We start from the raw sequence: 27910 nt of genomic DNA on the forward strand, positions 1-27910 counted from the left end.
CTCATGTGGTTGACTTCTTTTATTGACACAGCTTATATGTTATACAGGTAGGGACATGCACAGGAGTAAATAGTAATACGTACAGACAATGCAAGACACACACAACAAAAAACGGTAAGGTGTGCCTTGTGTCCTGATTCTTTTATATTGAGGATGAAAACAAACAAAAACTGGTTGTTAAGAGATATATTCTAAAATACTTCTTCAGTAGAGAATCAGAGAAGAGAAACACAGAATTTCTTGCTAGCAAGGGCAGCCTCCAGAACTGAGACTCGCACTGAGGACTGCCCTGGTCTTTATTTATAAACTCCAGTGAGCGTTTGTTCCTTACATTGGTGTGTGTGTGTGTGTGTGTGTGTGTGTCAGAGTGTGACCCCATAAATGACTTCCCTTAACCTGCTGGTCTGGAAAGTCCAACAGTTCATCTATATGTAAAAAGGCACTTAGACTAAAACTGACATAGCTACGTTAATCCTACCGTAAAACAATAAGACAAGGTACGACCTCTCCCATGCTCGTAGGATGTGGGGGTGAATGCCAGAACACCCTGGAATGTTACAGACCTCCTAGGATGAGACATTCTTTCAATATGCCACCAGCTATATACTTCTAAACACAAATGATTACATGCAGTATTCTACCATATGCAAACTTATATCATTAAAAGATTATACTGACTACGAAGTACAATTTTCCATTGACACTGGTCCAGATGAGTTCAGTCAAACAATGATTTTATTGAACACACGCATGGGGAGCATCATCAGCGTAGATCTCCGCTAAAAAGCTTCAAAATGGTTTTGATATGTCAGGGTTTAGCCCCTTCTTGCGTCAGCAAAGCAGATAATATGCATCAGTTACAGTTAATGACAGTTAGACAAGTTTCCATTATCTGCAACCTTTTTACCATACATGGCTGTTTGTTTCAACCGTCTCACCCTCCAGATGTTTCTCGTTGACTTGTTCTTTTCATGCTTATCTTTAACACGTCCTGCATCAACAGTTGCTATGCAAGCACAAATGCAGTTACAAGCTAAATGTATCTCTCACTTCTGACCTAGAACTTATTTGTGTCTGTAAGCGTGCTTGCATTGGCCTTCTTGCGCTCTAAGTCACCTTACACAATATATCGTCTGGACATTCACGCCAGACGAAGCTTAGGACCTTAAGAGGACTGAGCGCCAACTCTTTATGAGCGCATTTTAAATTTATGTATAAAAATAATTACAACTCCACATTTAATAAAAGTTTTAATAAAGTGGCACTAATAAAAGCCATGTAAGCAATGATATATTTTCTTTTATTTCCACACTTGACATAAACACATACAAGCCAAGTGGCGATCATATATACATAAACCCTAGAACGATCACAATCAACGTCGCAATAAGCCCTCCAACGGCGACAGTAGCTTTTGAACAGCCACTGAGCTCTTTTATCGTACTCTTGTACTCTTCCATCGCATTTTTCAGCCTGTCAACTGCAAATTAAAAGAAAAACAAAAGTGTTAGGACATATGTAACACACTTTGGAAAAAAAAAAAACTGCTAACATTGTTGTGCCCTTACTGTGTGGTGATATGTCTATCAAGTGAACACTGGTGTTGATGGGTTCCAAGAACTGTAAAGTAGGCAAGGCTATAGAGTAGAGCACATGACATATCATTATCATTTTTTTACAATAGCGACAAACATCCGCGGACTCTTGAGCTATGTTCACGAACTACTGTACATACACTCGGTGGTAGAAGTTTCGCTTCTGTTCGATTGAACAGACCTCGTCGTTTGCGAGCATGTCTGATCATCTGCCCCTCTTCGTTTGTATATACACATTCTACATTTGTCAGCTCCATGACCTTCAGGCATTGTGGCGGCTTGGACTTTTGAACAACAACCCGCCGGGATTTCTGTTTGACTCATCGTGTGATTCCATATCTCCATTACACGCCACGTAGACGGGTTACTATGGTATAATATACACCCCAGTGTTCAAGTGTTCAGGTTTGGCGAAAACTGTGAAAAGCTCCCCCCCTAACATGTATTGCCCTTCGTCACTGCAGCTGAGGAAGCGGATAGTAACTTGGTACCCTGATCTCACGGGTGTTACACTGTACAAATGGTTGGTGGGTGAGATACGCAGTCTGTCTTTGTAAAACACAGATGTCGGACTGTCTAAAATGCCTGGTAATGTGATAGCATCTGCCATTCACCCGATCACAGCGCTCTCTGTAACTGCTGTTTTGTTTAATTGCGCTTTGACTAGAGGACCGGCACAAGAAACACAGCGCAAAGGTTAGCGCTCGCACAGCTGCATTCAAGGAGTACATTGTCAATACAACATCCGGCTTCTACGAGCAACTGTCAGATCACGTCTTTATATAATCTCACGAATTCCCCCCGACTGAGCGCACAGTTCCCGACCAAAAAACCCACCGGACCCCCGACCAAATGTAATTTTCTAATTAAACATACACAGCCCCGCAACATTGTGTGTTAGGCCTAGCTTTGTGTTCACAGAGCAACTTAGTTAAAAAGCACAAAATGTGTAATTTTATTAAGTTGCATAAAAGGTACAGATCATTCCATGTTATTCTTCATGCGCTTCTTTATTTGTGTCTTATTATGTGTCTTAGTGTATTGCTACACTACACATAATGTTCCATGTCATGAAGAAGTGTGCTGTGTAACTCAGATGCGAGGTCCGAGACGCAAGGTCCAGACCAAGAATCCTGTCTATGTGTGTGTCAGCCTCTATACGCGAAAAAGTATGGATGTAGATAACACTAGGAGGGTCTTGGAAAGATGTGTTCACGCGGACCATGTGACATATTAGTGCCAAGTATCCTGACGAGAAACATTCTACAAATCGGTGGAAAAGAATATCATATATACATAGGCGAACTGTGTTTCGCGGGACGCAAAAATCCGTCCAGCTTGCTGGAACAGATTACCAGTTGGTTCGCTGAGCTTACGTCTGAACATCGCAAGCTGGGATTCGACGTATTGCCGTAAGGAACATTTGGTACTTTGCATAAGAAAACAACACCACTGACCGGCAGACTCACTATAGCCACTCTCTGTATTGCCAAACCACACGACCCTGACGAATCAAGCGACTGCATACCTGCCATCTGTAATACACGACAAGCGTGTCAAGCATGATACGTCTGAGACAATGCCACCGATCGAACAGCATCTCGGCTACTTATTGGACTTATGTTAACCCTTGTGCTTCCGTGGGGTTTCTGTGGCGCTGATGGCGTGCGGGCGTCGCGGCCCGAGGGGACCCCCAAGCAAAGCGCAGCTGGGGCAGTTGGTGATCGCGTATCTGGAGCACATGTGCAGGTGGCACCGGGTCTTGGCCTTGATGTCCTTGCTCCTGCGATACACATGCCACGCTTTGTCGGTGGGGTGTCACGTGACCCCTCGGGGCACCTGGTTGCAGCGGCGGCGGGCTGGGCGAGCACTGGGGCGATCGCCCTGGCCTCAATCGCGGGGAGCGCAAGGGCTTTGCCTAACCGCTCAAGGAAGAGCCTTCACCTTTTGAGCTCGTCGTCGTAATCATTTTGGTCATCCCGGTACCCAGAAAAGTACCAAGAGCAAGGGGTGAGGAGCAGCACGTCTACGGTGACCTCGGGGCTTGGCCGGTACATGCAAGGCAGTCTCGCGCACCACTCGTCCCAAATGGCTCTGATAGGGGCCAGTTTGTGGTAGCCGCGCTCCTCGGGGTCGCGACACCGCCTGGCTTATCTGGCCTCTCGGTTGTTGAAACGCAAGGTGCTCGAGTAGACCTGGAAGGTCTTGAGTGACATTGCTGCTCTCCAATCCTTGATAGTGAAACGTGGCCCGTCGTGGCGGCCGTGTCCTCGGTGTCGCCGCTGCACCTCCTACCTCGATCTTATACTTCCACTGCCACGGTCCAGTGCATGACATAGCCTCCCTTTTCTGTTACGTGCTAGCAAATAACCGCATGTAGGGAAAGTCACACGCCTAGTGCCCGCAGAATCCCTCAAAAAAAGCCGCAGCCTTAGTACCGCCAATCTCCACTCTTATCAGTTTGGGGTACTCCACTACCCCTCTCGCGTTCCTTGTCCCTCTCCCTCCGACAATGCCGCCACTACGATGAGCCTGTCGCTTGGGGGTATTACGCTTCCCCCTGCGATGGGGGTACTCCTATTGCATTTCCCCGGCCTTCTTTTCTCGTAGCCCCAGCGCTCGGGAACCACAGACACCCCCAAGAGCTTAAACCCCATCAGGGTTAAGTTTCAGCCGCAACTTAGGGACTGAAAGCAACCGAAGTTGACAAAAGCGAACGAGTGGGGACAGCAGATCAGACAAATAAACAGGAGCCAGACCATTTAAAGATTTAAAACCCAATAAAAGAAAACAGATTTAAAACGGATCCTAAATTTGATGGGAAGCCAATGTAGAGAGGCCAAGACTGATGTGCTCAAATTTCCTTCTACCAATTAAAAATTGTGCCACCGCATTTAACACAACTGTCTCTAAATCAAGTAGAGCAATTGGTAGAAAAGCAGAAAACAGACTTGAGCAAGAAACATGCATGGCCAGGTGAGCAATAGATAGAGTCGGAGGTCTCAAGCTAGAAACCTTGTCCACAGAAAAATTAATAAAGTGATTGCACGTAACATCAGAAGACTGCAAAAGAACATGGGCTTCAATATTAAGTACAGAATTTATAGTGTTATACAAAACATGATGCATGTTATGCAAGCTAGCAGCAATAAGTTGAGAAAAATAAGAGTGCTTGGCGGCCTTTACTGCTCTCTGATAAACTTTCCAGACAAACATACAGCGTCTCCTTTTTCCACCCTCTTTCACATCTTCTACATTCTTTTCTAATGGCTCGGGTAGAATCAGTTAGTCAAAGACTAGCCTTGGGCATGCACTGTCTGAAACTTAAAGGAGCAACAACATTGAGGACAAATTTACAAGCAGAATCCAAATAAATCCACACAGGCGCTATCTTGAGAAAATCAAGATGGCAAGTATCAAAACTCCAGGTATTGATACTCAAGGGTTTGAGTTTTCACTCAGAAAACACCGGGCCAAAGACAAAATAAATCAGTCTGGACTTGAGAAAAAATCTGTTCATGTGGTAATTTTTATTTTTTGGTTAATAACTTTTTGTGTGCAAAGTAAACTCATATAATGATGAAAAACAAAACTAGAGGGTTTGAAACAGCTTTGTTAAAAATGCCTTCCTGTCTTTAACGACACCTGGTAAATACGTTTTTATAAAATGAACTTTCATAGGCGGGTGTCTGTGAAGGTTCTCAGTCATCCAGGTCATCGTAGTCAAAGGAGCTTGCAAAGAAAAGCGTCTGGACTTCTTTAAGTTGCTTGAAGATGTTTCACCTCTCATCTGAGAAGCTTCTTCAGTTCTAAGGTCAAATGGTGGAGAGTCCCAGATATAAACCTAGTGGGAGTAACCCCCCACAGAGGGACAAAAGGACCCCTGATGATCCTCTAATAGCCTGAGCCAAGGTGTGAAACTGGGGGTGGGTCCCAATCAGCCAGAGTTTCGGGTGTGTTAATTGTGAAACCTGGCCCCACCTTATCATGCGAATTCCTGAGGTCAGATGGCCCAGGATGTGAGTGGGCGTTAAGGCGTCTGGGAAGGGATCTCAAAACTGGATTATAGATGGCAGACAGCTGGTGTCGTAAACCCCGCCTCTGTTCAAAGATGGTCGCTCACAGTGGACATAGATGGCTTCTTTCACTCCTCTTTCAAACCATCTGTCCTCTCTGTCCAAAATGTGAACATTGGCATCCTCGAAAGAGTGACCTTTATCCTTAAGATGCAGATGGACTGCTGAGCTGCTCAGCAGTCCATCTGCATCTAAAGGTCAAAGGTCACTCTTTCGCCCACTCACATCCTGGGCCATCTGACCTCAGGAATTCGCATGATAAGGTGGGGCCAGGTTTCACAATGAACACACCCGAAACTCTGGCTGATTGGAGCCCACGCCCAGTTTCACACCTTGGCTCAGGCGATTAGAGGATCATCAGGGGGTCCTTTTGTCCCTCTGTGGGGGGGTCACTCCCACTAGGTTTATATCTGGGACTCTCCACCATTTGACCTTAGAACTGAAGAAGCTTCTCGGATGAGAGGTGAAACGTCTTCAAGCAACTTAAAGAAGTCCAGACACTTTTCTTTGCAAGCTCCTTTGACTTTCATAGGCGGGCTAATAATTTGTCCTCTTCTGTAGTGTGTATAACTTCTAACATCTGATCTGGTGTAGGATAACATATTTGAGGTATTCATGTCAGCAACCAGCTGTCGTAGACAATCTTTGATAAATGTAATGTGTTAAATCTTAAATTTAAAAAACCTACCCTTAAGGATACTACAGTTACTAGCTACACTCTGATTTACACATCACACTGATACGCACACATATTCGAGTGGTTCCTAACATGAGCGTAATATTTACATCAGGACTAACTGGATGAAAAATCTCAATGATCAATTTTTGCTTCAGTTTCTAGGATTAAAGCTCAATATCTGTGAAGGATCTTTGACCTGTACACAAGGTGTTTGTGACTGACCTTTGACCTGCAGCTGGATATCTCTCAGTCTCCGTTCTTCTCTCCCATCACTGATGGAGCAGGTGTAGATGCTGCGGTCAGTCTTTGTTGGTTTTGTCAGAGTGAGGCTGAAGTCTCCAGTGTCCAGAGCATCAGGTCTCATTGATGTGCGCCCGCTGTAACGCTGGTTTTGTCCTCTGAGATCGTCTGTTTCGTCTTGTCTCACATGGACAGATTTGGGATGGAGATCACTGCGAGTCCACATCACTGTGGGATTCTCAGGTATAAACCCAAAGTACTGACAGGGCAGCAGGACAGATCTTTCCCCCTCATCCACCTCCACCACCACACCCAGGGCATGCTGGGAAACTGAGGACACACAAATAAAAACACAAAAAAATGCCCATTGATGACATCATTCACAGCTGTAACCCTCAGGAGGCAAAATTCATTCAGGTTAATACTGTGTAATGTTACATTATTAGTGTATATTGATTACATAGATTCATAGTAACTGATGACAATTCTAACACTTTAACATCAACGACTAATAAAAACCTCTCCTCATCTCCAGAGTCGGGCAGTAAATAATTAAGTACAATTTTCTGGTATCTGGATTTCAGTACTTTTTTGTGACTCCTTTTTACTTTTACTCCCTACAATTTTAAACAGATATCTGAACTTTCTACTCCTTACATTTTCAAAACAGACTCGATACTTTTGGGGAGTTATTATTAGTATTTCATCACTGAGACCCTTTAACCGATTTGAGCCTGAACAGAAACTCATCAAAGTAAATCCTGTTAATTTATTAATCACCAGGAGATATCACATAAAAAGACGTGTCAAAGTCAGGGGTTAAAAGTGGTTAAAGGGTTTCTTTTGGTTTTGTTTTTGCCACAACACCTGAACAACTGCACGTGTTGTAAGTTGCAGTACGTCAGCATCTACAGTATATAAGTTTACTGTGTAAGCTTAGTCTGACAATGGCAGCTACATGATGCACATTGAAACTTAGCCTGTTATTTGAGTTGTTACTCTACAAAAGTAAAAGGCAATGTATTTTTTTCTGTAATTACTTACATCTGTCACTCTGGTGTTTACTTTGGTTAGCCATAGGTTTGTATGAGACCATGCATGCAGCACAGGGCAACCCCGTAGCATATGTTTGTATCATCACGGGCACAAGAAGCATTCTTCTCACTTTGTGGGAGTTGAGGTGTGTTTTCCCGAAACTGTGTTGGGTAAGATAACAAAGCACTGAATTCTAAATAGATGAATTACAAGTTATATTTGTACACTTGGCTTCAGGTAAGGTCATCTTTAAAGACCTAAAATTTGATAGTTTTAATCATAATTTAGCAGAGTAGAGTTGTTGTTGTTTTTTGTTGTTGTTTTTGTTTTTAAAAAAAAGGTTAGCTAGCCATTACTTTTAGCTAGCAAACGTGCTTCACAAATAAGAGAGTACATTGTCAGTTTTTCCACTTATAATTAAAATTTGTCACTTGTCAGGGTACAATAAATTGTTATCAGGAGAGAGTCCAGCCATTTCCCTCATTTTGTATGTGGATGAGTTTGAAGTGTGTAATCCGCTTGGCACCTCAAGAAAAAAAAAGCGAAAAATTACAGCAGTGTATTGGATATTAGCTAATGTACCGCCATTGCTCAGGTGACATTGTGTATTATATTAACATTTTTTACTATTTAATTGTGTCCTTCTTCTTCTTTTTTCACAGCTGAATAATGAATTCTAAAGGATCACCACTGTTAACTTGGAAACAACCTTCTTAAAAACTGGACCAGACTGCACACACTGCACAGTGGACACACTGCAAGTCCCATAAGTTTACAATTTTAGACTTTTCGCCTAGTAAACTGTTTTCTTTTTTACTCTACAGAGTTCGATGGAAACAAAGAGAGAGGTCGCAATCCGTTGCCTGATGGTGTATCTGAAAAAAAAAAAAAAGAGGAGGATCTCTTCAGCTGGTAGGTAAGTCTCACTTTTTTGTTTTATTTTTAAATGGTACAAAAAAAAAAAAAAAAAACCCGACATGTGCCCTTTTAACCTACTTGGCAGGATAGTGAGGAACAGTTCCCAGAAGAAGTGGTAAAGAATGTAGTCACCAGACATACAGCAGCATTTCTTCCACCCTAAAATTGTGATTGAAGGAACAACTGTCCTGGAAGACCTTGGTGTGCCCAAAGCGTGTTCCTTAATGATGGGGCTTATATACGTTACCTTTGTTGCATTGTTGAACATTAAAACGTTTTGTCTTTTTTTTTTTTTTTTATTCTGCGATATTTACCAAGTTGATAGGTTAAAGTTAATGCTTAATAATAAGCAGATTTGCAAAACCAATTGCCTTACGTTGTAATGTTTGTTTTCTGAGGTATTTTAGAAGGGCATGATTTAAAATTATTGTGATTTGGAAGACTTCATAGTTTATTGACTGTTTTATTTAATATACATTTACAAATCTTTATAGTGGTTCTCAAAGTTGATCATCAGGCCCCATTGCTCTGCTTGTTTCCCAGCTATCAAGACTCTACACAATGTTGATTGCCTGGTGTGTTCAGTCAATCGGAATTTGAAGACACCATTGTGGAGTAAAGAAAATGGAGTGAATTGGTATGTTTTGGCTTCTGATTCACTAAACAGACCTTGTCCAGGTAATAAACATTCTACATTTTCTTTCTTACTGAGGTCGTTTGTGGAGGGATTCTACTGAAGTACAGTTAAAGGGCTGCTCTTTGATTTATGTTGTATGACACGGAATTGCATTACTTGGAAAAATTTTTGCAATAAACTATTTAATCAGTTGGAATAAATGAAATAGCTATGTGTGATTTTAGAAAAGTTACTTTAGAAACCTGACACCATTTGCAGGATAGGATAGAGTAAAATATATGTAAAAAATGAGTTAGAGTAATGTCATTTTTTACTAATTACTAATGTAATTTTTCAACTTGATATTTTAGGAAAATCTAAATTAATGTTAGGTTGCTTAAACTTAATTATGTGTTTGGAGGTCAAAGTAAATCATGCTGGTTTGTTAAAGCAGTTGTGTTAGCCAAACCTAAAATTTACTTGCTGGATTTACTTAATAATATGCAACGTTTGTAACTTAAAGAGTTGAGCCAACAAAACATTTTTTAGAGTGAGGAAATAGAGATCTATTTTTATTAGTGCTGTCTAAATTAACGCGTCAACACGGATTAATCCATCATCATGATTAATCTGATTAAAATTTGTAACCCAATTAACCCATCTGGAGTGCAGAATGACTCAAAATCCCTGAAATGTTTCTCTCAATGCATTTCGGGCAGTTTGTCCAAGTAGATTCTGGGGTAGGATCTTACGTGATGTCCACGAACGCACCACTAACATCCACACCTTCCCAGTTAACAATTACTGGGCTTATAAGAAAGCTGCGATTCACTACCAGATGGCGGCATTTGACAGTCTTGTCCATCCAAGGTGGCCGAGAGCATTAGGCAGCTAAGCGCTGTAGATCTCTCCAGGGAAGCTACTCAGTATAAGTATTGCCCTTTAGAGAGTGGTAAGTGGGACTCTTGCGTTTATCATAATGTGGCATGTAGTAGGGTGGACCTTGACGACTGTTTCCCTCTTTTGTTGCAGGATTGTGCTATACTGCTGCTGTCTTGTCTTATGCTGTTTTATTTGTTATGTGATGCTTTTCTAGAGAACAGTAACTTGGGGTGTATTTGTTTTATGTAGATCTCTTTTACTAATTTGTTTAACGTTTTATGCTTTGTTTTATTGCTTTAACGGAGGTGCGGCCGCTTGTTGAGGGGCTGGGTATGTGAGGTGGAGTCCCCTCCCTGATGCATTAGAGTTTAGAGTTTAGTGTAAATTACATGGGTGAGTAATTGGTGGCACCCTTGGGTACTCCTCCCTGTAGGTTGCCGCCTCAAGTGGCCGGTCTCCACTATTTTGTTTAGGGTTTTTTTGGTTTGTTTTTTTATCAAGCTATGATTGTTTTAGGGTAGCATCGTGGTAGGGAGTCTGGTCATTTTAATCATCGGTTGTTAATAAAGTGTGTTAATTAACTATTTTGTCGTCTCAACCCTGCTACATTAGGTGCCTTTCTGATTTTATAATTCTATGTTTTTTAGTAGTTCTTCTTAATACTGTAAAAATATTATAAATGGAATAATACTGTAAAGAATGTTATTAATGCAATTATAATAATGCAGGTTATATGGCAGCAATAAAAGAATTTCTGGATCCCCACAAAAGTGATAAAAACAAAAGAAGAAGCCATGGGACTAATGCGTTATTTTTGTGCCTCTATTCTGAGCACACGTAGAAAAAAATTGAGCGCATATAAAAAAAAATTTGTGTTGCAAAGTGTTGCATTTTAAGGAGAAATTTATTTTGAGCGAAGAAAAGCTAAATTTGAGTGAACAAAATTCATTGCTACGTACAAAAAACGTATTTCAGTGTTTGCTATTATCCACACACACACACACAATAGCAGCCCCTCTCGCTCAGTTTGTGCATTTGCGCTCGCACGCAATGTGTTGCTTGCACGCTCAACATTTCTGCCTGTGTGCGTTCAACTCTTTCTGTACACCGTTATATTTGTGCCACAAAACCAACCAATCACAGACTTGGATGCAAAAAAAAAAAATCTGATTGGCGGTTTTGGTCTCCAATCAGCTCGAAATGACAAAATGCAATATCCCAGAATGCATTTCGTCCAAAACTCAAACGAGGCAGTGGCGGAGGAACACAGAGGGGCGGAGTTTGAAATATTACTCTTTCTGGGTCACAAAATAAACTTTTAAGATATTTTCATGCGAGAGTGGTGCTGTGTAAACTTTAAATATCTGCTCGATTAGCAAGACATCACATATTTGCGAAAGTGCTCTAACGTTTTCGAAGATGCCATGTAACATTTCAATAGCTTTTAAAACACTGTCAATATTTTTGGGGGGGGGGGGGCTTTATTGTCTACATGTAGAGCCCTCAAAAAATTAGTCAACGGAATGTCTATCTGGATGCTACACTGTTTTCTTTGAGGTCTAAGGTCCACACCACAACCAAATACACACCATTCCGTTTAATGTATGGGAGAGAAGCAACATATCCTTGATTGTGCATGAATTAAATATAATCTTAATTAGAAAGTGTGCATATCGATACTGGCTGCAGCATCTTTTCTGCTTAGTTTCTAAATGCAAGACACATTTTACAGATAAGGTAAGTGACTAATTATTATTTCTTTATATTTGTATCTTTATGCAAAGTTATCAATGGCGAGCACACCTTTCAGTATAATGTGTTCACCTGTGCAAGTGTATCAAGAGTAAAAAGTGACTATAATAACAAGTGTTAATAATAAAAAATATGATAGGAGTCTATCTTTGTGGCAACATGAGTTCAAAGCTTTATAGTAGTATAATTTGTTTTAAAAATTAGTTATTATTGATAGTTTTTTCAGTTCATGTTTCACATGCTTTATTTGCCTTTGTGATTGTAATTGTTAATTAAAATTTGAAAATTTTAGCTGTCCTCCATCATTCTCCCAGAGGAGTCAAGTTACAGTGTATCTTCCACAAGAGACGCACAAGACAAAGTTTAAAAAAAAAAAAAAACTGTAGAGGAAAATATAGCAAAGTCACAAAAATTACAAAAGGAAGACGTACAAAACCCTTCTGTACAATGTTGGAGATGAACTTCTTCTCCCAAACATGGGGAAACGTGGAAGGAAGATAGAAAGACTAGATCCAGATTTTTCAGGTCCCTACACTATTCATAAAATCTCTGGCAAATGTGTTAGATTAAAAAACATCGAGGGAGCTACTTTAAAAAATCAGTACAGCATTGACCATATTAAGCCGTACAGAAGAAGCAACCCTGTAAATGTCAGTGACAGTGACAAATGCCCAACTCACAGTCAGCCAGTGAACAGCAGCACAAACCTGAAGATGCCCCCATGTCATACTGTTAACCCTCAGTGCCAGCAAAGATATCTGACCCTCTATTATTCATTATGCACCAAAAATGGCTGACAAAAGTTGTGCCTCCCACCAAGAGTTAAATTCAGCACCAGGACCAGAAAAGCTTGAACTTCCCTCACCGAAACAAAGCATAGAAAATGAAGATGGCATAGTGAACATCTCTTTTTGACCAGTTGGTCATTTGTTGCCAGTTTGGCGTTCCAACTTGATTCACTGTTGCATGACTTTGTTTGCTGTTATTGTGTTGTCTTCACTTGACCTGTTGGTCAGTTTAGCTGTCTGGTTTACAGAGAGTGGGCATGTCTGATCATTTCCTTCCATCGTGGCTCAAGAGTTGGGAGTTCGCCTTGTAATTGGAAGGTTGCCAGTTTGAGCCCCGGCTTGGACAGTCTCGGTCGTTGTGTCCTTGGGCAAGACACTTAACCTGTTGCCTACTGGTGGTGGTCAGAGGGCCCGGTGGCGCCAGTGTCCGGCAGCCTCGCCTCTGTCAGTGCGCCCCAGGGTGGCTGTGGCTACAATGTAGCTGCCATCACCAGTGGGTGGATGTGGCTGTGTCCCAATTCAGAGTCTGCACGCTTGAAGTACGCGCACTACGCGTACTACGTACGGTGCGTACTATAAGTACGAGAAGTGCAGAAGTGAGAGGCTTGTAAAATGGGACGGTATACGCTTTGTTGTGCTGTTCAGGTTGCCTAGCAACCATGATACTAACCGCGAGACACGTTACAGCATTGTTTGACAGAAATGAAGGAGAAAAATGTTTTGTTGGTCAATCATTTTTGTCATGACATCATATATATATATATATATATATATATATATATATATATATATATATCATTGTGAAACCTGGTCCCACCTTATCATGCAAATTCCTGAGACCAGATGGCCCAAGGCGTCTGGGAAGGGATCTCAAAACTGGATTACTCTCTGCCATCTATAATCCAGTTTTGAGTTCCCTTCCCAGACGCCTTAACGCCCACTCACATCCTGGGCCATCTGATCTCAGGAATTCGCATGATAAGGTGGGGCCAGGTTTCACAATGAGCTCACCCGAAACTCTGGCTGATTGGGACCCACACCCAATTTCACACCTTGGCTCAGGCGATTAGAGGATCATCAGGGGGTCCTTTTGTCCCTCTGTGGGGGGAAACTCCCACTAGGTTTATATCTGGGACTCTCCACCATTTGACCTTAGAACTGAAGAAGCTTCTCGGATGAGAGGTGAAACGTCTTCAAGCAACTTAAAGAAGTCCAGACGCTTTTCGTTGCAAGCTCCTTTGACTACGATGACCTGGATGACTGAGAACCTTCACAGACATAACCCCCATATGTTAACCCCCCCTCATCAGTAATGATCGGGGGGGGGGGGGGGGGGTTGTGACGAACTCTGAAAAAGTATAAGTGTAACGGATCCAGGGACTGCCCGCCGGATCTGCAGGAGGCTTTTATGCTATACACATCTCCCATGTACATGGTGAATAAAATTGTCTAATTGAATAAGCGTTCGTCTTGGAGTGATTTCTCGTTCCAGGTCAGAACCAAGAGATCGGGGGGGGGAGTCCAATCTTCCGTCAATTGATAGACGTGACGATAGATTTACGCTACGGCAGGATGTTTTGACAAAGTTTTTTTTTAATATATATTTTTTATATATATATATATATATATATATTTTTTTTTTAAACTTTATTTACAAACAACAGTATAACACACAAGGCACCGTCATTAATCTGATTATGTTACATCCTCGGTTGAGCAATATAGCAAAAAAAAAAAAAAATGTTTTGACAAAGTAGGACGTTTTTCCAGAACACTGGAAGCAGCGCAGACACGAGGCTACTTTAGCATGGCTAACTAGCTCTGCCATACGGGAATCTGTGGCTACAAAGTCCACAGTCTGTTAGTCTGGTCTGTTTCTAACCTTCCCTCATACTTTTACTATTAAAGCCTCATCATTAAATCTGTATTTCCAACACTCACGGCAGAGGCGCGAGCTTCACCTGAGTGCAGCACAGAGGACTGTCTGTGGAGCTGCTGCAGGTTAAACAGAGACTTTCTTACCGTTCACGAGGAGCAGGAACACCACCAGCGTCTTCATCCTCCTTTAAAAACAACTCAAACCGACACAAAGTCCCGTTAAATCCTCTGCTGATCCAACGAACCCACACCTGGACACACCTGCAGCTCCAAACACGCCCACGCACAAAGTTTACTTTCTGTTTACGGGAAGTGAAACCGAACAGAGGAGGGGGACTCTACATCAGAGGCGGAGCCAGACATTTGAAACACCCGGGGCTTAGCCCTGAAGGGTAGTATGCATGTGGATTTTTTTTTCTTTTTTCTTTTTTTGGGGGAGGGGGTGTAGAAATGACTGAAAGATTAATTGGCTCTGTTTTGAGTTTTGTTCAAAAAAGAATGACTTCATATAGGGAAAAAAAGATATCACATATGCAGGACACCTTAAACTAGTTTTTTAATTAAGCAGCAAGGCAGAACAAGGTCAGGGCTGCATCAAGACACGAGGACTAAACCCCAATTCAACCAGACCCAGAACTGATCCGGAATTAAAACAGGACTACAAGAGTTCAAAATCAGGACTACTTAGGATTTAACCAAGACATAACCAGAATCAGAACTAGATGATAGTAGCACTAAAAATCATCATAGACCTGCAGTACATTTATTTTTTAATTCTACCAAAGTACACTATGTAGATTCACAAAAGTTTATATAATTATTTAGCCTTGTTGTGCGAACAAGCCTGCAGAACTTAATAAATATAGAATTTGAAAAATAGCAAACCTAAAAAGAAACACTAGGTACGAGATACATGAGTACCTATGATACGGTGATACTTTTGGTAAACAACCATTTGACTAACATGTGTGTCTCACCTGCTCTTGTTCATCTCTGTTCTGTCCTCATTCTCCATCTCAATCTCTGCTCCTCTCTCTCCCTCTTTGTGCTGACAATCATCAAATATACAGTTGAAACCAGATATTTACAAACTCTTCAGATAAAAACACAAACACTTTTTTAATTGTAACATCAAATCAGACTAAATGTTTATTTTTTTAGATTGATAAATATAAAAAACATATTTGTTAACTTTAAGAGTAAAGAGAGAAACTATCTGTATTTCTTAATTGCAAATGGCACCAAATTGTATTCAAACTGAGCCACACTTATGGAGCTCCACAGTTCTGTTCCTGGTGTTTTGGTTGATATCTCTTAATTTTCCCATTTCAAAGAAACAGGCTCTGTGTTTTGCCTTATATGCATCCACAGCTGTGCCACCAGTTTACTCACATGGACTCTACTAACCTATCAGAAGCTTCTTCAGCTCAGAATGGAATCATCTGGTTTTCTTATTAATTAACAAACTTAGTGTATATGTACTCTTAAATTTGATGAAAGTGATAAAAAATAGAAGCTCTGTCTCTCTTTATTCTGACATTTAACTAATTCAAAATATATTTCAATATTTATCTAAAACAAAAGTTTACTCTAAATTGATGTTGTACAGAAAAAATGTTTTATGTTTTCTCCCTAAAGTGTAAATATCTGGTTACAAATGTGAATATCCTGCTGTGTACTGAAATCCCTCTTGTTTTGCATAGAAATATACTGAACAACATACAAAGCATAATATATAAAATAACATTTACCTGAGTTTTTTCTTTGAAAGAACCCTCTAATGTCCATTCTTATATTTCAGTGCATAACTGAAACCGATTTAGTCGGGGAGGGTAAGAACTGAAAATATGAAATAAACACACGTAAGATAAGACTCTATTAAAAAAAAAAAAAAAGCATTTGTTCGGCTTTTCATTTCGCCATTTGTTGATTCACTTGAAGAGCAAGTAACGTAATATTGGTCAAGTGATCAGTTTGATATCAATCTTTCGTGATTCACCGTCATTTGTACGGTATGAATGGTTTGCTTTGGTACCTGGTCAAACTTAAGCTCTCCTTAGTATGGCTGGCTCCGTTACTCCAACAGCGCACTCACAGGCACAAGAGCACCTGGCTGCAGCCCCGCCCCCTCGCTCAGTTGCTTAGTGCCTGAGCTCGGATCATACCAATATCAGGGGGGGATTCACGCACAGTCGTAAATTCCCACAGTGTGCATTATGTGCTTCGAATATTGTGTGTACTTTTTGTTTTATACAGTTGTCAGCCAGGCATCTAACTATGAAAAAATTACACTCCAAAAGACCCCGGGCTTCTGACAAAACAACCCGGGCTTAAGCCCAGTAAGCCACCCCCACGCTCCGCCCCTGCTCTACATCTACGTGCACAAAGGTTGGTGTAACAACAGCACTAGTGTTGCCTACAGAGCTAAGTACTGTAATAATCCCGGCAGTCTATGTAGCACTGGACGCCAGGGGCGATTCTAGGATCAGAGCTTTGGGGGTGCTGAGCACCCAGAGAGCTGCCCATCCAGGCAAGATAAACTTTACTCGCCACAATGAGACTTCTTCCCTGTCTCTGTCAATCCCTGCATCCTTAAATGTCTCCAGTTGTCCCGAGTTCCCTCTGTTCCTCGTTGTCTGTTGTCTTCATCTCCATTTTCAGTCATAATAATTTTACCATCTCTGTGCAAGTCTGCAAATTTCTTTATTAAATCATAAGATTCTTAAATTCATCAAGTCTCTCTGTGCCTGGGTCCTCGTCACAAAACATGACATCCATGTTTTGTACATTTTAACACAATTGAATCCCCACATTTGTGAAAGAAAAGCAAAACACTTTTTTTAAAGTCTGTAACAAAACCATCAAATCTGATAAAGGTTATTTAAATGCTGCTAAAGAAGAATGGATTGGAATAAAACAATACATATCCTAACCTTAATTACTGGAGGAGAATAATGAATGATGCTCATAGTGAGTAAAAAGTAAACTGAGTGCATTTTTTGGACAGAGATTCGCTTTTAAAGTATCTGTATAATACAATACAGATACATAAAAATACACTCCAAAAATAGAAGAGTTCTTGAAATGTACAAAATATTATTAAAAAATTAGAAAAACTGAGACACCTTGGCCTCTGGTACAATGTATACAATGTATGAAAAGATGTTTACTGCAGATACTTCTATGGCCCTGCAGATTTTTTCTTTTCTTTTATCCTATGTCGCCGCACCTTGAGGTTGGTAAATCTGTCAATCACTTTTGGGTGGTCAACTCTCTCAAGCATCTCTTTCTCAACTGACATCACAGCCAGGTGCTGGAGTCTGCTTTGACCCATGGTCCTTCTCAGCCAGGTATGGAGCTGACTCAAGACACTAAAAGACCTCTCACAGCTACAGCTGCTAACTGGGTTTATTAGGGCAACCTGAATAGCAGTTTTCAGTGTGGAGAAGATCTGATTATCCAGAAGATTGTACAATGTTAACATATCTGGGATGACACCAGCCTCACTCTTGAGCTTCAAAACATTTTTGGCAACCGTGACTTCCTCTGACTGAAGCTCAATATGGTAATGCAGTGCCAGGGCTGACAGTATGGGCTCAAAATGTGGTCATAAATATTTTGTACTTGTAAATCGGTTTTGGTACTTGTAAAAAAGATTTGTATGTGTAAAAAAAATTTGTGTGTGTGTAAAAAAGATTTGTGTGTGGACTTAGCCAAACAACCCCTGCAAGTTACAACTACGAATTTTGACCCTATTTTTCTTCCTTTCATCTGATTGGTGAATGTCATGTCAATCACAAATGTAACAATCCAATCAGAGAACAGATGGTTTGGCTGTCGGAGGGGTGCTTTTTTTGAACTGCAGGTCTTTGAAGGGAATAAATGCCCTTTTACATGCCAACCCAGCGTTTTCCTTCATCACCACGAAGGAAAACAGTCTGTGGTCGTCCGAGTTTGGTGATTTTTGTGTCACAGGTCTACGTGTTTAATACAGGGACTTCCACAGCCTTTTCAACAGCGCTGCGGACGCAGGGGGGGGGGCAGTGTTTTCGAAATGACAGTCTTCATTACAAAGCTTTCTTCGTTATGAATTAGCATACATGTTTTTATTGAACATTTGAAGAACTAGCAAAAAAAAACAAACTCTTGTAGAGGACATAAAGTCAGAGATAGAAAAGACAAGGAGCAGGTGCATCTAGTACAGGTAGAGCTGCTGCAAAAACCCACAGAGCCCAGCAGCCAGCAACAGATTCTGGATCCTTTGCTTTGCTTTTAGTTAGCAGTTAGCATTAGCAGCACATCCTGCGTCCGATGTGAAAGGACTTTTATGCTGCGCACTGTGACTCACAGCAATGGTCCCGGGTCAGCCCTGACTTTGTGTTAAACTAATCCTAAAGTAATAATGGTATTTCTAACCACTGACATACCACAACTTTATCCTTTCAACCAGAGGCGGAGCCAGACATTTGAAACACCCGGGGCTTGGCCCTAAAGGGTAGTATGCATGTGGGATATATAAAATAACATTTACCTGAGTTTTTTCTTTGAAAGAAGCCTCTAATGTCCATTCTTATATTTCAGTACATAACTGAAACCGATTTAGTCGGGGAGGGTAAGAACTGAAAATATGAAATAAACACACGTAAGCTAAGACTCTAAAATAAAATAGCATTTGTTCGGCTTTTCAGTTCGCCATTTGTTGATTCACTTGAAGAGCAAGTAACGTAATATTGGTCAAGTGATCAGTTTGATATCAATCTTTCATGATGCACCGTCATATTTACATTATTTGTACGGTATGAATGATTTTCTTTGGTACCTGGTCAAACTTAAGCTCTCCTTAGTATGGCTGGCTCCGTTTCTCCAACAGCGCACTCACTGCTGGCAGCAGCTGCCCCGCCCCCTCGCTCAGTCGCTTAGTGCCTGAACTCGGATCATACCAATATCAGGGGGGATTCACGCACAGTCGTAAATTCCCACAGTGTGCACTATGTGCTTCGAATATTGTGTGTACTTTTTGTTTTATACAGTTGTCAGCCAGACATCTAACTATGAAAAATTACACTCCAAAAGACCCCGGGCTTCTGACAAAACAACCCGGGCTTAAGCCCAGTAAGCCACCCCCACGCTCCGCCCCTGCTTTCAACAGCTGCTGAAAGTAAGGGGACCTAACTGCTATCGGATATTTATATAGAGATTACCCTTCAAGGACCTGCAGTTCAAAAAAGTGCCCCTCCGACAGCCAAACCCATCTGTTCTCTGATTGGATTGTTTAATTTGTGATTGACATGACATTGACCAATCAGCTTAAAGGAAGAAAAATAGGGTCAAAATTCATACATCTTGCAGGGGTTTTTTTGGGCTAAGTCCACACACAAATCTTTTTTACACATACAAATCTTTTTTACAAGTACAAAATATTTATGACCACATTTTGAGCCCATATGACAGCCCAGTTTGTTTTGCAGATTCTGTACAGCAGCTTTAATATAGGGAGAACACAACTTCCAGATTGTATGAGTCAAATTAGTTGTTGTTCTTTTTCTTTGCCAGTTTAACTTGTTTTGTTTTGCCTGTTAGTATTCCTTGTCTGTTTTCTTACCCAACACGTTCTCACTCCCAACTCGTCAAACGTGTGACGCATGGTCAGACTCCCTCTGCTTCATTTATAGACACGCAGGGTACCCCCCTCGCGTCGAGAATTGACGTGCAGGGTCCTCTCATTGAATACTATAGAGCTCCCTAAACGTTGTTTATTGACGACAAGAGATTGCCGCGGAAGAGCCTGTTGTCCGTATATTTATATATTTCCAAAATCACATTGTAGTGACGTATACAGAACACAATAAATTATACAATGTAAGCAACTACCTGAGAAACAGCAGATACAGCAGATAAATTAATTATAGGCTATTACCTTTGTATCGTTTATTGCATTTATGGAGGGAGTGATGTATGCTGGGTAATGGCACAGCTAGCTACTGGGTGACTTTATTCACCCGCTTCGGCTGTTATCAGTCCATACAATGGGCGTTATTAGCACAAATCAGTCCCATAGATATGGGCCATCTCCTGCTAGATTGTTCAGAAGGTTGTTCTCATCCATCCAGATGGAGGATCACTAACAGGAGCGTGATTTCTCATTATGGATGATTTGATTATAAATCAATTAATGGTTCATCCTGTGAGATAACACTTTCCGTTTCTATTTTCCATCACTGATAGTGGTGCCCCAGTATTTTTCTTCTTCAGTGCAGGGTCATAGTTGAGTCTATCCCAGCTGTCGTTAGGCTAAAGCATGCAGCCTGTATAAGATAGTGTAGGTCTAACACAGAGAGAACACAGTGTGTGAACCAATAAAATCCTCTCTGACCTTTGACTCTCAGATTGCCCACTGCTTTCTTAAACACGATGTTTCCCTCTTGGCTGTAGACGGTGCAGGTGTAGACTTGTGTGTCTCTCTCTGTGGGGTGTTTCAGGGTCAGACTGAGGTCTCCAGATTTCAGCAGGTCTTTATTCATCTCTGTTCGGCCTCTGTAATCCTGATCCTGTCTATCTGGCTGATCACAGCCATCCTGATACACGTGGACCTTCCTGTTAGCGTCTCTCCACTTCAGCATCATGAGGTAAATCAAGTGTGGTTTTACAGGACAGCTGTACAAAGTCCTTTCCTGCATCCACCTCCTTCTGGGGGACTGAGAAGACAGTGAAGCACGTGTAAGTGATACAGACAGCAACATCAACACTGATGGTAACATTACCTCCAATTCCACTCCTTGTTTCATCGACTCAGACTTGTGATATTTCCACGTGTGTTTATGTGGAATATCAGAAAGTTTTCATAAAAAAACATGCATGTAGTGATTGTGACTGAGACGTGAGCGCTAACAGCGTACACATATATGTGGGACTGACTGAGCTTTAGCAGTATGCTAGCCACATGCTAAACAAACATTATGAGAAACTCATGAAAGCCTCATGGATGATGTGGACACTCACAGTTCATCTCTGAGCTTTTACAGTGACCTCTGACCTCTGCCCTGTATCTACAGCACTCACCTCCACTGACAAAGAGCAGCACTTGTTTCTTCATCAGGATCTTTCCCTCCCTGCTGTGGACGGTGCAGGTGTACACACACACTGTTTAGTAAAGTCATGTTGTGGAGCTGTTTCACTGATCAATGACTGAGTCTGAAGGAGGTTTTCTGACTTCTGGAACAAACCTGGAAGTTTCTCTTCAGCTCTCTGTATCAGCTGTTTGTAACTCTGGGGGTCTTTTATTTCATAAAAGATCTCCAGAAACCCCAAGAACAACCAGGATAATTGGGAGAGCTATGGCCCAAGATGGGAATGGCTCTGTGTAGAAAACAATAATAGACCATAATATTAAAACATCATAATAATATTATGACAACATCTACAGCACCACTGACCTTTATCTACATCTCTGACCTTTGACCTGCAGCTCTACTTTCTGTCTCAGGATGTCTTTGTCCCTGTAGATGGTGCAGATGTATCCTCCACTGTCTCTCTTTGTGGGTTTTTTCAGGGTCAGACTGAGGTCTCCAGTTCTCAGCAGGTCTTCATTCACTGTTGTTCGGTCTCTGTAAAGGCCGTCCTGGTCATTAAGTTGGTCGCCTTCGTTTGCATACACATGAACCATCATGAGTTCTGGGTCAGAGCGAGTCCACTCCACTGTGCTGTCCTCAGGTAGGTAAGATTTTGTTTTGCAGGGCAGGATGACGGACTCTAAGCCTTCAGTCACCTTCATCTCCACCTGCTGGTCTGAGAGGACAATAAATCACAATATGAAATAGTCATCTGGGATATGAGCATTAGTGTTGCTAATCTATGTCTCTGTGGTAATACATCATCATCTGGCCTCTTTTTTCCCATTGAAAGCTAAACTGGATCTTTAACGTTAACAATTTAATCATCGTTTGATCATTTCCAGCATTAAAAAAGCCTTGATGCCATGGAAACATTGTTTAATGCACACAAAATCTTTATATTAGACACTTATAAAAGTTTTTATAATTTAAATGTAATGTATTTTAAACTATGTTTTCTTTTTTTGCTGTTTGTTTATTTTTTGACTGATCAGAAATCTCATTTTGAATTTGATGACAGCAGGATATCGCAAAAAAACGTTGGAATAAGGGAACAAAAGCCTGTAAAAGAAATTGTTACTGAAAAGAAAAAGTCCACAGAGCAAAGGGGATGTACATACAAAGCACTAAATTGATCTAGCCCATGTAGTGGTCTATATGTAAGTACAGTGGAACCTCGACTTACGAAATAAATTCGTTCCAGAGCGTCTTTCGTAAGTCAAAATTTTCGTTAAGTCGGAGCACCTTTTTCCATCGCCTTTTGAGTGAGGCGATGCTGGCTGAAGACAAAGTTCTTGGTGGAGGAGGACCTTGCTCATATTTGTCAATAATTTCTCTCTTTGTTTCCATCGAGAGCACCTTACGCTTCTTCTTTTCACTCGAATCACTTGCAGAAAGTTTTTTCGGCCCCATTATGAATGAACGGTAGGCTAATTGCATATGAGAAGCACACGAAATAGCGCACTGCAACAACGATACGTCTTTCATATGGAACAGCAAAACGCAAGTACAAAAGCCAAGGGGTTATCACATGATTCGGAAGGCATTGTGGGAATTCTGGTCTCTGCCAGCGGATTTCGTTATGCGGGCATTTTGCCGTACCATGGGCAGAAATACTGCCATTAAGAGCCTTCGTAACTTGAATTCTTCGTTAAATGGGGTCTTCGTAAGGCGGGGCTCCACTGGATGAGAATTTTATATCTAATTATAAAATCAACTGTAAAGCAGATAAATAAAAAGCGCTTCAAGGTTGCTTACTACAATGCATTGGGAGCCTGGCTGCAGCATTTTGTATCACTTAGACATATAAATAAAGCTTTTTTTCTAAGCTTGTAAACTAGACATTACAGTAATCCACCACAATGACACAAATGCATGAATACTTTTATGCATTTACGTACAGGAGACTATAACAATTTAGAAATGTTCTTTTAAAGGAACGTCAAAGAGATTTTACATATAAGTCAAGAATCAAATACAGAAAGATTACAAACACTGGACAGAAATCCTTTGACTGATTCTTAAAAGCATTTATGGAGAAGCTGTAGTCATAGTCTGAGTCTTGTGTGAATATAAAAAAAAAGTTTATTAGTAGAGAGCAGTTATCAGGGACACAGAGTGGACTGTGGAGGATAGTCTATCCAGCTGTCGAGGCTTAAAAGACAGACACAGTTGGGTGTCATCAGCATAGAATTGATATCATTTAATGACATCAGCTAAATAAAGGATATCAAATTAAAATAATGGACCCAGAATTGAGCCTTGCACTACCCCACAGATTAGAGCAGCAGTGTCAGAGGAGGGTTTGCTTACCCTGAGACAAAAAGTCTTTCTAGACGAGTAGGAGGAACCTTCCTCCTACTGTGCTGAACCAGAGATACCAGCCAGCATCTTAAGCATCAAATAAAATATTATAGTCAACGGAATCAAAGGGACTTCCACCCACCAAGGAAGCTAACATTGCTGATGACAGCAGGACATCCTCAAGCAGACCCAGTGTAACCGTAACCTGCTGTTTGGAAGCATCCCACATTCCAGACAAGTTTTAACAAAAGCTGGTTAAATACAGTGTACCGAAGAACTCAGCACTTTACTTTGCTTGTTAGCTTGTCTTTACTAAATGAATTCTTGAGTTTCACTGGGAGCCAGTATTTACTAGAAAAGGCTTCAGCAAGTGGTAAAAACCTCAACATTTCTGAAGAGTGTTACACAGTTTTGACAACTAAATACGGTCATCAGAAAATATAAAATATTATGTATTTATGTATCCTCGGGGGGGTGGCTGTGGCTCAGGTGGTAGAGCAGATCAGCTACTGATCGGAAGGATGGTGGTTTGATCCTTGGCTTCCCCAGTCTGCATCCCAAACATCCTTGGGCAAGATACTAACCCAGAGTTGCCCTCCGATGCATTCATCGGAATATGAATGTGTGTGAATGTAGTTTAGTTTGCACTTGAGTTTAGAAGTGCTTGTATGAGTGGGTTTGAATGGGTGAATGAGGCATGTTGTATAGAGCGCTTTGAGTACTCCGGGAGAGTAGAAAAGCGTTATATAAAAATCAGTCCATTCTGCTGTTGTGGCTAGGGATGTCGATTTCTATAATCGTTTAGATTCTGATTCATAAGGTCTCGATCAGTTCAATTTTGACTTAGACAGTGAGAAATCTTATAATTCTGATCATTTATCAGTACATTTCCATATTTTTATATCTATATCTATATATATCTATATATATAGATATATAGATATAAAAAAAGCTGACACTTGTGAGACTTCATCAGAGGTGTGAGCATCACAGCAGATGCCTTTTTGTCAAAGTAAGTGAAAATAAAACACAGAAAAACCTTTTTCTAGCCTAGCTTTTTATATTACCTTATAATATTTTGCAGTAGAACAAAAATGAAAGAAAACCATGAATCAACATATTAAGTGACTGACAGAGAGCCATCCAGGAAGTGTGATTCTATTGTGGTGGAAGTAAAACGGCAAAAGTAAGAGGGAATTAAAGACAATGTTTATCAAATGTCAAGCTTAGTTTTGATCTACTTTTGCTGCTGGTTCAGTAAATTTTGGTCAGAGAGTGACAAAACCTGCAGCTTCAGAATCAGTGAGATCTCGCCTTTTAGTCCTGATGGCGTGTCTGTGTATGTGCCGTCGAGTGAAATGGTCTGTGCTTTGTGTTTAGGTGTTTGTGTGGAATCAATGTACCTGCTCTCATTTGGTGTTTTGTGTTTGGTGGTTGTTAAAATAGTTTTGTGAGCTGAGATTCAGGTGTTCCTGGCAAAATACATTTATATTTAAAAATCAATTCAGGATTTAATGAATCAATATCGCTTTATTCAAGCTAAAATCATACCTTAGTTGTGGCTTCCATGGAGCTTAGATCTAAAATGTCGGTCTTCGTTTATAACAGAATTGCCAAAACACTCTTTGTTAGGCCTGCGCTCACAGGCCTCACTGATTCAGAGACTTATCCCCATGAACGAAGCAAGACAACCAGAGATTGATGGGTTTTAACTTGCAAGGGAAGCCGGTCGGATCAGTTGTCTGGGATCTCACCTGATCCCACACAACGCCAAAGAACCAGCGTCCCCTTGCAGCCTTTATTCAGTCAACACACAACCCCATTGTAAAACCCATATGGTGTGTCATAAAGGTTAAAGGGACTGTGTGTCCGAGTCATCTCACCCCTCCTGTATACGGTTTAACCCCTTTAACGGTCTCTCATATACCAGTGCAGGTGAGCCTATAAATGGCAGGAAGTAAACATTCCTTATCAAATAAGGAAACCAGAATCTTATATGGAATGTGCCTGCAGTTAAACACTAATAGCTAAACCTCCTCCACCATCTTGCATGTACGGTAGTAACAGAAAAATATCTAAACATGCAGTTTAAGAAAACTGCATGTCATTGTTGTGTTTAAGACAAATTTAAACACAACAATGGCAACTTTTAACCAAATCAATCTAACCTGTTTAACGTCTGATCTGTCCACAGTACTGACTCCTGAGCTGTATAAAGAGCAGGTGTTGGCATTTCTTGCTGACCTTTGACCTGTAGCTGTATAACTGTCAGTGTCAGCTCTTCTCTTCCAAAACTGATGGAGCAGGTGTAGCTGCCGCTGTCGGTCAGTTGTGGTTTTCTCAGAGTGAGGCTGAAGTCTAAAGTGTGCAGAGCATCACGCCTCATCGATGTGCGCCCGCTGTAACGCTGGTTTTGTCCTCTAAGGTCATCTCTTCCTTCTCGCTGTAGGTGGACAGAGTTGGGATCAAGATCATTGCGAGTCCACATCATTGTGGGGTCCTCGGGTGTAATACCTGAGTACTGACAGGGCAGCAGGACAGATCATTCACCTCCACCACCACAGCCAGGGCATGCTGGGAAACTGAAGACACATAAACAGACATAGAAATTAACCGCATGCTGTGGGTTTGTCTCAGATACCTCAGGTGAGAAATTAATTTAAGAAACCCAAGACATGTGTTTGAATATTGAAACGTTGACTCTTGACAACACAATAGTAAGCTGGTTTGACACAGATGTTGTAGATACATTTATTGTACATACAAGTGTTTCCTTCACCACTTAATGTGCCTGTGAATATGTTGGAGCGCCATCTTGTGACAAGTTTAATAACTGCTGTTCCAGTAAAGCAACATTACAAAAATTATTCTGATGCAGGTCCTTAATGTGACAGCAGTGGAACAGCTGTCAGTTCAGCCTTTATCTTCATCTTTTATACTGTGATGTTTTCCTGTTCCTGTTACACACAACACTGTACCTTCTTGTACATCACAGTCAATATGAATAAACTGCAGGCTGCTCAGCCACTCCGCCTGAGGATAACCACCGTAGTAGAATCAGTTTAAACAAGTCTACACCATGTATACACACACACACACACACAGTGAGTAGTTGGCACTCCTGCAGAGGTATGTCAGAAATGTTCATCCTTGGCTCTCAGTGCCTACAGACTTGTACGGTGACTGCGATGAACGCCTGTTTGTAAGACGAGGACTGAACCACCGTACAAACAAAGGGATTTAGTGTAAAACTATTTTAGGATGTTGTTCAGCGTTTCAATGATGGAAAAGCACAACCTTTGACTACAGTCTTTCATATTTTTACAAACAAAGCTTCTTTCCTTACTATTCGAGTTACTTGTTTGTAATACAGCTCCATAAGTTTTACACACAATCGGCATTTAAACAGTATTTAAAGTGTGTATCTTACTGTTGATGAGGAGCAGCAACACCAGCAGCATCTTCATCCCCCTGTAAACAAAAATCCAACTGGCAGAATTAACTGACATGGATGGATCAGAATCAGTGAGACATTTATCTCCAAATACTGGCACATAAATGCGAGTTTGCTTTTGGTTTCTTCAAGACTCTGTTCCAGAAAACAGGTTCAACAGCATCTGACTCCAAGTTTTACCTTCAAATCTGTTATAAAACAACAGGCCTTAGTGCACAGCAATGAGGAAATAAGAAGCAGTCTCTCTGAAAACAATAACACTCAAATATGAATGTGTGTGGCACTGCATCATTATATGTGTATATATATATATATATCTCAAGGAAATATGTGAAGTTTAACGGTATGTGAAATCTATCTGGACATGGAAACCGGTGTTAATGTCATGGTGTAGGTAGGAATCAGACCCAAATGCAGAACTCTTCCAAGAGAAAACTGTCACGGCAGGGCTGGGCCGATTTGTTTTGTAACTGGACCCAGAAGCAGGACACAGAGGATGCCAGAACTTTAAAGAACTAAAACCGAGCATTTTATTGTGGCCGATACAACACTGGGACACACAATAACACAAAGCAACACATGAC

The 27910-nt window shown here is 41.0% G+C and overlaps 2 protein-coding genes across 4 annotated transcripts; both read right to left on the bottom strand.

Moving 5' to 3' along the window:
* Position 1: 1 nt before the first annotated feature.
* On the bottom strand, positions 2–14935 carry LOC147333644 (uncharacterized). 3 transcript variants are annotated; one of them, XM_086269343.1, is made up of 5 exons: positions 14604–14919; positions 7635–7786; positions 6573–6920; positions 1569–1637; positions 2–1480 (listed from the first exon to the last, which is right to left on the bottom strand). In XM_086269343.1, the coding sequence occupies exons 2-5, from the start codon at positions 7744–7746 to the stop codon at positions 1344–1346; spliced, it is 666 nt and encodes a 221-aa protein (XP_086125469.1). In that variant the 5' UTR covers positions 7747–7786; positions 14604–14919; the 3' UTR covers positions 2–1343. The 3 variants fall into 3 exon arrangements, with proteins under 3 accessions (XP_086125469.1, XP_086125476.1, XP_086125482.1); XM_086269350.1 differs by lacking the exon at positions 1569–1637 and having other exon boundaries at positions 14604–14935; XM_086269356.1 differs by lacking the exon at positions 7635–7786 and having other exon boundaries at positions 14604–14912.
* A 4971-nt stretch (positions 14936–19906) lies between these two features.
* On the bottom strand, positions 19907–27438 carry LOC147333645 (butyrophilin subfamily 1 member A1-like). The gene is made up of 5 exons (XM_086269368.1): positions 27303–27438; positions 26117–26454; positions 21912–22244; positions 21519–21815; positions 19907–21154 (listed from the first exon to the last, which is right to left on the bottom strand). Exons 2-4 carry the CDS (start codon positions 26361–26363, stop codon positions 21742–21744), a joined length of 654 nt encoding a protein of 217 aa, XP_086125494.1. The 5' UTR covers positions 26364–26454; positions 27303–27438; the 3' UTR covers positions 19907–21154; positions 21519–21741.
* Between the last annotated feature and the right edge of the window lie 472 nt (positions 27439–27910).

The sequence above is a fragment of the Aulonocara sp. 'chitande type north' Nkhata Bay genome, linkage group LG3, assembly GCF_057382095.1.
Source record: "Aulonocara sp. 'chitande type north' Nkhata Bay isolate Kocher_YH1m ecotype deep benthic linkage group LG3, A_spYH_male_GT1.1, whole genome shotgun sequence".
Lineage (NCBI taxonomy): Eukaryota > Metazoa > Chordata > Actinopteri > Cichliformes > Cichlidae > Aulonocara > Aulonocara sp. 'chitande type north' Nkhata Bay.